Below are 13,443 nucleotides of genomic sequence, written 5' to 3'. Positions count from 1 at the left end.
TTATATTTTATAATTATAAAATAAAATTTTTGTCTATTATGTAATTATACATTTCTACAAAATATAAAATACAATATAATACTTATAATTTGTAATTGTTTTCATAGTAGTTCCTATAACTGAAATTATTAGGTAAAAATTACAGATACTTTAAATATATTTTTTCAAGATTTTATTTAATTTTTTTGAAAGAGAGTAAGAGGGATCCCTGGGTGGCGCAACGGTTTGGCGCCTGCCTTTGGCCCAGGGCGCGGTCCTGGATATCTGGGATCGAATCCCACGTCAGGCTCCCGGTGCATGGAGCCTGCTTCTCCCTCTGCCTGTGTCTCTGCCTCTCTCTCTCTCACTGTGTGCCTATCATAAATAAAAGTTTAAAAAAAAAATTAAAAAAAAAAAGTAAGAAAGAGATAGCAAGCAGGCAGAAGGGCAGAGGAGAGGGACAAGCAGACTCCCTCCTGAGAGAGGAGCCTGACACAGGACATGATCCCAGGACCCTGGGATTACGACCCAAGCCAGAGGAAGACTCCCAACCGACTGAGCCACCCAGGTGCCCCTACTTTAAATATTTTGACGCATATTTCCAAATAGTTTTTCAAAAGGATTGTGTCTTTTTACTTTACTACTAGTAATGTATGAGTGAAATACAGTAAATAATCTAAGATTGGATTTTTAAAAAAATGGTGATGTTTATATTTCCTAAGTTTTTGCTAGTTTTATAGGTAGAAAGTGGTGTTTCATCTTGGCATGTTAAGAAAATATTCCTAAGGAAGTTGAACATATTTCTTTACACTTGTTTACTAATTTTATGTACTATTTGAACAAAGCAGGGAGTATTTTCACTATGACAGCTATGTGAAGGAAGGACTCTAGTAGAGAGAAACTAGAGGGAAAGAACATAGACAGATCTTGACAATCAACAGATCCAATAAAGGAAATATGAGGGCAGCCCCGGTGGTGCAGTGGTTTAGTGCCGCCTGCAGCCCAGGACATGATCCTGGAGAACCGGGATTGAGTCTCGCGTTGGGCTCCCTGCATGGAGCCTGCTTCTCTCTCGGCCTCTCTCTCTCTCTGTCTCTCTGTCTCTCTGTCTCTATGAATAAATAAAATCTTAAAAAAAGGAAACATGATGGGGGTCAGAGCTAAGGCTCAGCAAGGAATGGAAAAGAGAAGACAGATTTTATTTATTATTTTTTCAAATTTTAGAAATACATAAGAGATGGGATAAGTAACTGGTAATCAATATGCTGAGAGAAATAAGTCAATCAGAGAAGGACAAACATATGGTCTCATTCATTTGGGGAATATAAAAATAGTGAAAGGGAATAAAGGGGAAAGAAAAAATGAGTGGGAAATATCAGAAAGGGAGACAGAACATGAGAGACTCCTACCTCTGGGAAACGAACTAGGTAGGGGTGGTGGAAGGGGAGATGGGCGGGGGTGGGGATGACTGGGTGACAGGCACTGAGGGGGGCACTTGGGATGAGCACTGGGTGTTATTCTATATCTTGGCAAATTGAACACCAATAAAAAATAAATTTATTTTAAAAATTAGATAATTAAAGAGCAATGGAAGGGTTCCTGGGTGGCTCAGTCAGGTAAGCATCTGACTTGACTTTGACTCGGGTCATGAGATGGAGCCCCATGTGTGTTCTACACTGAGGGTAGAGCCTGCTTAAGATTCTCTCTCTCCCTCTGCACCTCCCTAGCCCCGTATGTGCACTGTCTCTCTCAAATAAATAAATATCAATGGAAAATGACTACTACATTTCTGACTCAGAAGATTAGGTATATAGTACGGTTATTAATTGATAGAAATGTAAAGAGGAGGGATCCCTGGGTGGCGCAGTGGTTTGGCACCTGCCTTTGGCCCAGGGCGCGATCCTGGAGACCCGGGATCGAATCCCACATCAGGCTTCCGGTGCATGGAGCCTGCTTCTCCCTCTGCCTGTGTCTCTGCCTCTCTCTCTCTCTCTCTCTCTCTCTGTGACTATCATAAATAAATGAAAATTTAAAAAAAAAAATTTTTTTTTTAATTAAAAAAAAATGTAAAGAGGAAATTTGTTGGTTACTGGGAGAAGATAATGATTTCAGTTTGAGATCTTACAGCAGGTCTGCTGTTAGTTGGAAATGTGAGTGGAGCTCTGAGAAATAATCTGTGCTGTAGAAACTGGATGTTCAGGGCACCTGGCTGGCTCAGTCCAAAGAGCATGTGACTCTTGATTTCAGGATTGTGAGTTTGAGCTCCATGTTAGGTAGAGATTTCTTTAATATAAGTAGGGATTATTTATATTTAAATATATGTATATACACATATAGGAAATCAGGATGTCAGAGGTGGTGGAGGCAGTTGAAGAGACAGGAAAGAGCAAATAAAAGAGACAATATGACATTGGTTCAGAGTTGTGTATTAAAACACGTGAGGCCTGGGTTTGAATCCTAACTCTGTCTTTTATTAGCAATGTGAACTTGAGCAACTTATTCAACCTTTCTGAGTCTCAGATTCCTCCCTATCAGAGATAATGAAATGCCTCTCTCGTTATACTACTGGAGAATTAAATGTGGGCAAATAATTAGCATGGTGCCAGCTCTGAGTTGGTGCTCAGTATGGTAGCTCTAGGAAATTAGTAGGAAAAGAACTAAATTTGAAGTGTGTCCGATATGCCAAAAAAGAAAGGGAGAGAACAGTATTTGCCAAAAGATACATGGGAGCCAAGGGTGATAAGACTTAGAAACTCTTTTTTTTTTTTTTTGGATTTGAAAAATAGTTGTGATTTTTAACCTCAGTAAAAAGACTTTCAGTGGAATAGTGAGGGTGAAACTATTATTTTGGATTGCTGCACAATATAGAAATATACAGCCACTGGGAGCACTTAAATCTAGAGAAATGATACCATACTGTAGTTATGACATTTAAACTTCTTGTAACTCTTACATGCTCACAGTAGTAGCCCTATATTTGGGCCAGGAGTTAGATTATTGTCCTTGACCATATTTTCTAGCAAGTAGCATGGCATGAAACAGGGTATGGACTCTAGAAGTAGTCAGCTGCCTTAAAATTTTATCTGAAATTAGGTGTGGTAAAAATCAATAGAAATATAATAAATAGGGCAGCTCCGGTGGCTTAGCCGTTTAGCACCGCCTTCAGCGCAGGGTGTGATCCTGGAGACCCGGGAGTCCCTTGTCAGGCTCCCAGCATGGAGCCTGCTTCTCCTTCTGCCTGTGTCTGTCTGTCTGTCTCTCACTCTAATAAATAAATTGAAAATCTTTAAAAAATATAATAAATAGTTCTTAGCATCAAGGCCTTAGAATATTCTTTTTTTTTTTATATTTTTTACTTATTCTTTTAAGAGAGAGCAAGCGAGTGAGAACATGGCAGTGGAGAGGGGCAGAGCGAGAAGTAGGCTCTCTGCTGAGCAGGGAACCCAACTCGGTTGGGTCCTGAGATCCTGACCTGAGCTGAAGTCAGACGCTTAATCAACTGAGCCACCAAAATGTCCCCAAGATGTTCTCGGAAGAATTTAAGTTCACCATCCTGCTGCTGCCCTTTACGTTCTTGGACCATTCTAAGGTTCCCTCTATTCTCTGTCCTACTTGTTTCAAGGCTATAGCTTTGTAGCCTATTATTAACTCTTCATTTCTTGGGGAAAATAATTTGGAGATTTTTGTAAAACTCAGGTATGACACTTTTTAAAAAAGATGTATTTATTTATTTTAGAGAGAATGAGTGGATGGAGGGACAAAGGAAGAGGGGAAGGGAGAGAATCCTCAAACAGACTGTGCACTGAGTGCAGAGACCAATGCAGGGCTCAGTCCCAGGACCCCGATAACCTGACCTGAGCCAAAATCAAGAGTCAGACACTAAGCCAACTGTGCCACCGTGGTGCCCCTAGATATGGCATTTTTGAGAGGCATTATTTTCTTATGATTTTTACTAACTAAATGAATCATTTTCTATAACAGTGAAGAATGTAGAGACTGGTCGGAGCGTTCCAGGAGTAAAGATGTTTTTTGGGTACGAGATTGTGAACGGTGAGAGCTGCATGTTTCCTGACTATGGATATTGGGATTTGTAGTAGTAGTAAACCCACTGCTCTGCTTCATTCCAGTTTTTGAAAAACTGAGATGCTGTATTGCCTTTAATATTGCATTGATGAACTCTTACAGTGGGTATTGGCGAATTGACCTTTATCTTAATTTTTTTGGTGTGTAATATGAGCAGAATGTCATAAAGAGTTTTAATCATCTAGGGTTTACAATGTGAGAACTGCTGGTGCCCGTTACTAGACACTCAACCAGTGGGCAGTTAAGAATCTGAACAGAAAGGAATTGTCTTGCTCAGCAATTGAATTTAACACTACAGAGTCAAAGTATATTCACAGCCCCTTATATAAAACCCTGGAGTCCAAATGTTTCAGAATTCAGAAACCTGGATTTTTGGAAAACAACACTATATACTCTTTATATTATGTAACATCTCAAGCAGGTTTGGGAAGCACTCTGTAATAAAACATTTCTACAGGGAAATGTGCAGATAATCATTCTAAATGGAATAAACTAGGACCATAAATAGTATGTCAGTTAGGTTTTGCTGCCAAAAGAGTTACAGACAATTTTTAGTTTTCAGAGAGTTTTGGATTTTGGAATTGCAAGACATAGCCCTGTTCTTTATTTCTGCCAGCAAAAGCCATTTAGCAAGAGTAGGTCTGTTTGCCAAAAGGAGTAAATATGGAAGCTCTTCTGGTCAGTTGCTGCAGATAAGCCAATTAGGATAAAAGAAAAGGGAAGCAAGAACTGTTCTTATTTTCAAGAATTCAAAAGCAGAAAGCCCTCCAAGAAGGAGTAAAGATCAGTCTGGGATGGAGGAGTGAGGAGAACAAGAGATCTGGGACCTTAAAGACCTATTCATTTCTTACCTACAGGAAAGGACTCCTGTAGACCAGAGACTACTGCTGCTTGAAAGATTACTTTGTTTTATGAGATAAGTAGAATTAAGAGAGAAATGAAAATTCACCAAAATAATGACTGTCCATCCAGACCTACTTCAAGACACACAGTTCTAGCCACCTACCGTTCCTTTCTGACTGAGTATGCTACTATAAACACTCTCTATCCCTTGAACACCTTTTTATAATGGCTCTGAGGGTGGTAGTAGTAGTAGGATTCTTTTTTTTTTTTTTTTTTAAGGTTTTATTTATTCATGAGAGACACAGAGAGAGAAAGGCAGAGACACTGGCAGAGGGAGAAGCAGGCTCCATGCAGGGAGCCCGACATGGGACTCGATTCCGGGTCTCCAGGATCACGCCGTGGGCTGAAGGTGGCGCTAAACCGTTGAGCCACCCGGGCTGCCCAGTAGTAGGATTCTTTTTTTTTTTTTTAAGAATTTATTTTTAAGTGATCTCTATACATAACATAGGGCTTGAACTTGAAACCCCAAGATCAAGAGTTGCATGCTCTACCAGCTAAGCTAGCCAGGTGCCCCATAGTTGAATTCTTACTGTATTTTAACTGTTAGCCTCTGCACTGCATCAGAGCTCTGGACTGAACAAAGGTAGGCTGTGAATGGGTTTGTAAAGAGAAGCAAAGGAATCACTACTTTAAAAAAAAAAGGAATCACATCACTACTACCATCTCCCTAACTTAAGCAGAGCCTGTTGACCAGCTTTGTGAACTGTACACATGGATTTCATCTCTTCCTAAATTCTTTCTCAAGACTTGGCTTTTGTTCATAATTTTTAAGTTCAAAGAACAGGCTTCTCCTTCTTTTCCCTGTGGTTCAGTCAGCCCTAGATTGATACTTTTTCCCCCTCTTCCTGAAAAGCACTTTGAATAAAAATTATTAAAATGAATAATACTAACTGAAATTTAAATAAAACCTTGAAATAAAAATAAATTTAAAAAATAAAATGAAAAATAATTGACTAGTCAGTATTTTTAGTGACTTTCACTTTCTCTGCCCCAGACTCAACAACACCCGGATAGCACAGGGGAAAGAAACATTTGAAACATAGTGGGCCCTGAGTGGATCCTCTCTGAATAGTACCTAAGTATACTTAACTGACTTTAAAATGCCATTAATTATAAAGTTCATTATTTTCGCATCTCAAGAAAGAAAACGTAGCTGCCAATTAAATTGTCATGTACTTAACTGTAAATCATATCTGATTTTGGAGCTGTTTAAAATGTGCACCTTAGAATCAATGGTATACAATATTATCCTACATTCCCTGCACTGTTAGGTTAAAAATAAAATTTTTCAGAATCTGTGGAATATTTCATATTTCTTTTGTGATTTCTAGTCTAGCTTTAATTGCCTTTCATGTCACTGAACTGTTTCAATTAGCAATAATCACGCCTCAGATAAATCTCATTGGCTACGACACTGCCACTGTACAAAATTCATGTCACTGAATTGTTAGTACACCAGCCTGTGAGAGTGAAAGGGACAGATTTGTGAATGGTCTGAGAGAAAATCCCCAAACACTACACAGTGGGAGGGAAGATGCATTATAGTGGGAACGAATAGGAAAGAAAATATATCTCTTGAACAAATCTGCATGATGACAAAGGTGCCCTGTTAAGAGCTTTCTTATCCTGCTGAATGACCAAAGAGGCTAGGTAGGAATATAGTATTAGATGTCTTCAGGACTTTGGATAGGCTCCTCTGCTCTATTTATTCCTGGCCAATGAAGGCCTCTGTGGGCTAACATTTCATTTCCAATTATTACTTGTGGTACCTAGTCATCAGACTGCGAGTATAAGGAGACAGGGAAGTGGTTAATTGCTTTCAGATTGGAAACTCTGTTGGAAGCCATTTGGTTGTTTTACAGTGGAACTACTGGATGAAGTGGAACAAGGTGCAATGAGAGAAAAGACATCTTCTGTCAGGTATAGTGAAATAATTTTCTTAATTATGATTTTACCCAAATGTACACATTAGGGTAGAAAGACTTAACACTAATTCATTAGCTATGTAATTCCTCAAATGGCCTGAGGTAATAGAAATGAGAAGAAATAGGTGGATGTTTTCTTCCATCTTTAGATGGTATCTTCAAATCAATGTAAAAACAGTGGATGAGTGAGTCCTCTATGAAATGGAGGTCCAGATTCCTTACCATTGATATATGGCAAAATCTGTGTACACATCAACAACAAAGAACAAGTTCATCAGAGTGTTGTTTTTTTGTAAGCATAGTGTAAATACAGAAAGAACCAGGATGGATAAAGATGAAGACCTAAACATATGTGAGCCTCTTTCTCTTGGCTCTGAGGCACCAGCCACCACCCTGCGGAATGACCTCAAATACAGCCCATCAGGTAAGTACTGGGGCTCTGAATTGTCTGAGTTCTTTTTATTGTGGTACAGAACCCTTGAGAGTTGGCATAACTCCAACTTAAGGTTCTATATGGAATCCTCAGCTAGGCCATTGTTTCTAGGCTCTGAATTAAGACAAAATATTGTGATTTATTTATTTTTATTTTATTTTATTTTTTTAAAGATTTATTTATTTATGATAGAGAGAGAGGCAGAGACACAGGCAGAGGGAGAAGCAGGCTCCATGCCAGGAGCCTGACGTGGGACTCGATCCCAGGTCTCCAGGATCACACCCTGGGCCAAAGGCAGGCGCTAAACCGCTGAGCCACCCGAGGATCCCCCATTTATTTATTTGATAATTGAGGATACAAGGGTAAACTACATGCCAGACATTGAGGATACCAAAGTGTGGTATCTCTGCCCTGCCCTCATTGAGCTCTGGTGCAAGAAACAGACACTAAATAAGAAAAGGAGTATAACATACAGTATGTTACTGCCAAATGCTAAGGAGAAAAAAGAAGCGTGTGAAAAGAGTGGTTTTATAATTTTAGGGTGTTAAGGATAGACCTCACAAAAATGAGAACATTTGAGCAAAGGCCTGAAGGAAATAAGGGATTGAGTTGTATGGATATCTGAGAAATGTTTGTGGTTGCTTTTTTTTTTTTTTTTTTCAAGATTTATTTATTTGACAGAGAGGAGCACAGCAGGCAGAGGGAGAAGGAGAAGCAGGCTTCCCACTGAGCAAGGTTCCTCATGCAGGACTCAATCCCAGGACCTTTGGATCATGACCCAAGCCGAAGGCAAATGCTTAACCAACTAAGGCACCCAGATGCCCCAGGAAATTTTTTTTAAAGATTTTATTTATTTATTTATTCATGAGAGATGGAGAGAGAGAGAGGGGCAGAGACACAGGCAGAGGGAGAAAGAGAGAGAGAGGCAGAGACACAGGCAGAGGGAGAAGCAGGCTCCACAGAGTGAGCCCAATGTGGGACTCTATCCGGGGACTCCAGGATCACGTCCTGGGCCAAAGGCAGGTGCTAAACCGCCGAGCCACCCAGGGATCCCGGAAATGTTTTTTAGGCAGAAAAAAGAAGGAATATAAAGGCCCTGAGATAGGAACATGTTAGGATCTTGAAGGAACAGCGAGATCAGAGTGATTGGTGTAGCTGGAGCAAGGAGAGAAGCAATTGGAGATGAAGTGGGACAGGCATTTCATGGAGAACATTGTAGATCATTGTAGGGACTCAAGCTTCTACTCTGAAGTCAGAAGAGAAACCATTGGAAGATTTTTGGTTTTATCATTTCTCTAATGACTAAGTATATTAAAGATCTTTTCTTATTTACTAGCTGAATATCTTTGGTGAATTGTCTGTTTATATCTTTTGTGCATCTTCTTGTTGGACTGTTATTATTCAGTGTTGAGAGTTCTTTATATATCCTGGACATAAATCTTTTCTCACATACATGCTTTACAAATATTTCTTCAAGTCTGCAATTTGTCTTTTTTAAATTTTTTTTTGGTTTGTCTTTTTATTCTAAATTATCTCTCAAAGAGCAGACATTTTTAATTTTGAAAAAGTGCAGTTTATCCACTTTTTTTCTTTTATGAATTGTGCTTTTGATATCCTATCTACAAATTTTTTTCCTGACTCAGTCACAAAGATTTTCTCCTATGTTTTCTTCTAGAGGCTTCATGGTTTTAGCCTACCTTCAGGCCTGGAATCCATTTTTAGTTCATTTTTATACATGATGTGAAGTATAGATCAACAAATTTCTTTACATATATATATTTTTAAGATTTTCTTTTTTTATTTGAGAGAAAGAGAGCACAAGCAGTGGGGAGAAGTAGAGAGAGAAGCAGACTCCCCACTGAGCAGTGAACCCAACTTGTGGCTCCATCCCAGGACCCTGAGATCATGACCTGAGCCAAAGGCAGACGCTTAACCACTTAACTGACTGGGCCACCCAGGTGCCCCCAAGTATGTGTCTCTGTCTGTCCTTCTTTCTTTTTGCATATGGATAGCCAATTGTTCCAGCATCCTTTGTTGACTGTATTTTCTCCATTCAATTACTTTTGCACCTTTGTCAAAAATTAGTTGTCCATGTATGTGTAGGTTCATTTCTGGACACTATACTCTGTTATAGTGATCTTTTTACACCAACCCTAGACTGTTTACTGGGTTTTGTTCGTTTTTTTAGACTGTTTTGTTTACTGTTGTTTGATGATAGAGCTTAAATCTGGTAATGTTAGTTCTCCAACTTTGTTCTTTTTCAGAGTTTTTTGGCTATTCTGTGCTCTTTGCATTCCCCTATGAATTTTAGAATCAGAATGCCAATGTCTATAAAAAAAAAAACCCCCACTGGAGTTTTTACTGGAATCACAATGAATTGATAGATCAATTTAGGGAATATTGGTCTCTTAACTATATTGAATATCCCAACCCAATATATCCCTCCATGAGATCTTAAATTTCTCAACAGCATTTTGTAGTTCTTGGCATATAAGTCTTATAAATCTTTTGCTGTGTTTATCCCTATTTCATATTTTATGCTATTATAAATAGCATTTTTAAAAATACTTCTACTTCCAGGCAGCCCAGGTGGCTCAGCTGTTTAGTGCTGCCTTCGCCCCAGGGTGTGATCCTGGAGACCCGGGATTGAGTCCCACATCAGGCTCCCTGCATGGAGCCTGCTTCTCCCTCTGCCTATGTCTCTGCCTCTCTCTCTCTCTCTCTCTCTCTGTCTCTCATGAATAAATAAATAAAATCTTAAAAAACAATACTTCTACTTCCTATTGGATAGTTTTGAGCAGAAGAACAACATGATCTGACTTCTGTTTTAACAAAGTTACTCTAGATATTATATGGATATTGAGAGGAGGACGAAGGTAAAAGCATGAATGCTTGTTAGACTATTGAAATAATTTTAAGGCAAGTTGATATGGTGGCTTGGACTCTCGTGGTAGCCATATGTTGGTAAAAAGTGGTGGGATTCTGGATGTATGTTGAGGTGTAGCCAACACAGTGTACTGGTATATTAATGTGGTTTTGAGTGAAAGAGGAGAATCAAGGGTGACTTCAGGGGCTTCAGTCTGAGTAGCCTGAAGTATGGATTGCTATTCAGCTGACATGGGAACAGTTCTGGACAGAATAGGTTTTGGGAAGATGATTAAGAGTTTAGGTCCACCTAAGTTTGAATGTCAGACTAGAGAGTAGGAGAAAGGTCTGAGATGGAGATAGAAATGCAAAAGTTAGCTGATAAATGATATTTACAGCCTTGAGACTAGATGAAATCACCAAGAGAGAGAGTGTGGATAGAGAAAAAGAGGTGTGCAGACAGTCTTTTGCCACTCCAAAGTTTTAGAGGTTGGAGATGAAAAAATGTTATGCTATACCTCTAACCTTTTAAATAAATGATTTTATTTTTACTTATTTTTAAAAAGATTTTATTTATTTATTCATGAGAGACACATTTATTTATTCATGGCAGAGGGAGAAGCAGGCTCCTTGAGGGGAGCCCGATTCGTGACTTGATCCCAGGACCCCAGGATCATGACCCAAGCCAAAGGCGTAGACGCCCAATCTCTGAGCCACTGAGGCATCCCTAAATAAACGATTTTAAAACATAATTAAGGACCCAGAGAATTCCAGACGTGTGGATTATGGCCCATCTCCAGGCCTAATTTTATTTTAAACCATTATTTTTTATTACGAACATCTTTTTAAAAAGTACATGTCTTAAAATATTTAAGATGTAAATCTACGAGGAGGGAAACATTACTGGATGTTCACAGGAAATGATTAAATAGTTGTATTCATAAGGTTTTCACTGGTGAGGCTTTTGTTTATTCTCATTTGGGAAACAGGATGCTAGAGTGTTCACTGTGCGTTGAGATAATGCAGGTGATAATGAATAACATTAGACCTTTGAGTTACAATACAGGAGGTGTTTATGAGGATGGCTAAAGTGAATGAGAGGCCAAAGAAGACAAATATATCTATTACCATCATTCTTCTGCAGAGGAAGAGGAGGTGACATACACAGTCATTGATCAGTTCCAGCAGAAGTTTGGTGCTGCAGTAAGTATTGCCCTTAATCATTCTGAGTGTTGTCTGCATATGGGTATCATGTTTCTGTCTCATGAATTTTTCTCTTATTATGAGATCATTGATGTTTTCCCTAATAAATTCAACAAAATATCTGAGTGCCTGCTAAAGGTCAGGCATTATTCTGAGGTCTGGAATAAAGTAATAGTAAAGACAAAGTTAACTATCAAGGAGTTTACATTCATTTCTTTTTCAAGATTTATTTATTTATTTATTTATTTATTTATTTATTTAAGTAATCACTACACCCAGGGTGGGGATTGAGCCCACAACCCCGAGATCAAGAGTTGCATGCTTTTCTGATTGAGCCAGCTAGGCACCCTAAAGAGTTTACTTTTATTTTTAATTTTAATTTTTATTTTTTTTTGTTTTTTTTTTTTGTTTTTTTGTTTTGTTTTTTTTTGTTTTGTATTTTTAATTTTTAAAAAGATTTTATTTGTTCATGAGAGACATACAGAGAGAGGCAGACATGACTAATGACACTGAATGTCTTTTCATACTTTTGTTGATAATATGATGTACTCTCTTATGAAGTATTTATTCCCAATTTTTAAAACTTGTGTCCTATTGAGACACCTGGGTGGCTCAGCAGTTAAGTGTCTGCCTTTGGCTCAGTCCCAGGATCGAGTCCCATATCGGGCTTCCCAATAAAAAATAAATAAATAAATAAAATTAATAAATAAAATCTTTTTTAAAAGTTGTGTCCTATTATACATTGCACCTAATCTTATTTTTTAATTTATTCATGAGAGAAAGAAAGAGAGGCAGACACAGGCAGAGGGAGAAGCAGGCTCCCTGTGAGGAGCCCTATGTGGTACTCCTTCCCAGGACCCCAGGATCATGCCCTGAGCCAAAGGCAGATGCTCAACAGCTGAACCACCCAGGTGTCCTAGGAGTTTACATTTCAATGCAAGAAAATAAACAATTATCAGCTCCTGATAAGCACTGTGAAGAAAAATAAAGTGTGGTTTGAAGAGTAGAGTAATACGGAGTTCCTATTTTATATAAGGTGGACAGAGAAAACCTCTGTGAAGAGGTGATATTGGAACAGACATCTGAAAGAAGTAAGGAAGCTAGCTCTGTGGATATTTAGGTAAAGACCTTTAAAAAGCATGATTAGCAAGTGCAAAGGCCCTGAGACTGAAACACACTTAATCTATGTGGAGGAATAGCAGGGAGGCAGCACCACAGTGAAGAAGAGTGGTAGGAAATGGAAAGAGTCAGGAGGCAAATCAAGCAGGGTTTACTAGACATGGTAAGGATTTTTAGTTTGATTGAGTAGGATGGAGAGCCATTGGCAATTTTTAGAGAAACTTTTTTACTTATGTTTTTAAAAATCCATTCTACATGTTCTGCTTAGGCAATTTCTCTATAATCATTTATTAATTTCAGAGATGACAGTAACTATTGAGCCTAGCATACAGTTCACAGACAGACTTCAGGGGAGTCATTAAGCTTCCTGTTTTTTTTTTTTTTGTTTTTTTTTTGTTTTTTTTTTAAAGCTTCCTGTTTTGTTGCCAGCTTATGCTTGTGTAAACAGATGCATTTTTTTTAAAGGAAGAATTAGCTTTCCACAGATTCTTTTTTCTTTTAACCACTTAATTGAGATATAGTTCATATACCATTAAATTGACTGATTTAAAATGTATATAGTTCACTGGATTTTAGCATATTCACAGAGTTGTACATCATAATGAATTTTAGAACATTTTAAAAAAGATTTAAGTAATCTCTACACCTAATGTGGAGCTTGATCTCACAACCCTGAGATCAAGAATCACACGCTCTACTGACTAGCCAGCCAGATGTCCCTAGAATATTTTTCATACTGACAAACTCTATGCTTCGAAGCTGTTACCTCCATGCCTCCCTAGTCCCCCCAGCCCTTGGCAGCCAAAAATCTATTTTTTGCCTCTATTGATTTGTCTGTTTAGAACATTACATATATTATTTTTATTTACAGAGCACAAACATGCAAGTAGGGCAGGGGGTTGGGGGGAAAAGAGCAGAAGGCAAGGGAGAGAG

At 38.5% G+C, this 13,443-nt stretch overlaps 1 protein-coding gene and 1 pseudogene across 21 annotated transcripts in view; one reads left to right on the top strand and one right to left on the bottom strand.

Moving 5' to 3' along the window:
* The window catches only part of EXD1 (exonuclease 3'-5' domain containing 1), a 36,664-nt gene that overhangs the window by 4,894 nt on the left and 18,327 nt on the right, over nt 1-13,443 (top strand). For 12 of the 21 annotated variants that reach the window (XM_072808402.1, XM_072808394.1, XM_072808391.1 and 9 more), the window contains 4 exons: nt 3,961-4,029; nt 6,828-6,885; nt 7,193-7,314; nt 11,333-11,391. In XM_072808402.1, the coding sequence (XP_072664503.1) occupies nt 4,002-4,029; nt 6,828-6,885; nt 7,193-7,314; nt 11,333-11,391 (267 nt within the window). In that variant the 5' untranslated portion in view covers nt 3,961-4,001. Of the gene's footprint in view, nt 1-3,960; nt 4,030-4,919; nt 5,086-5,172; nt 5,315-5,334; nt 5,353-5,385; nt 6,886-7,187; nt 7,315-11,332; nt 11,392-13,443 lie in introns of those variants that run through there. The other 9 variants (XM_072808398.1, XM_072808397.1, XM_072808396.1 and 6 more) reach the window with 7 other exon arrangements.
* LOC140623377 (U4 spliceosomal RNA) lies at nt 6,329-6,397 on the bottom strand (annotated as a pseudogene).

The sequence above is a fragment of the Canis lupus genome, chromosome 32 (genome assembly GCF_048164855.1).
Source record: "Canis lupus baileyi chromosome 32, mCanLup2.hap1, whole genome shotgun sequence".
Classification (NCBI taxonomy): domain Eukaryota; kingdom Metazoa; phylum Chordata; class Mammalia; order Carnivora; family Canidae; genus Canis; species Canis lupus.
This window is presented reverse-complemented; position numbering and strand designations above follow the sequence as displayed.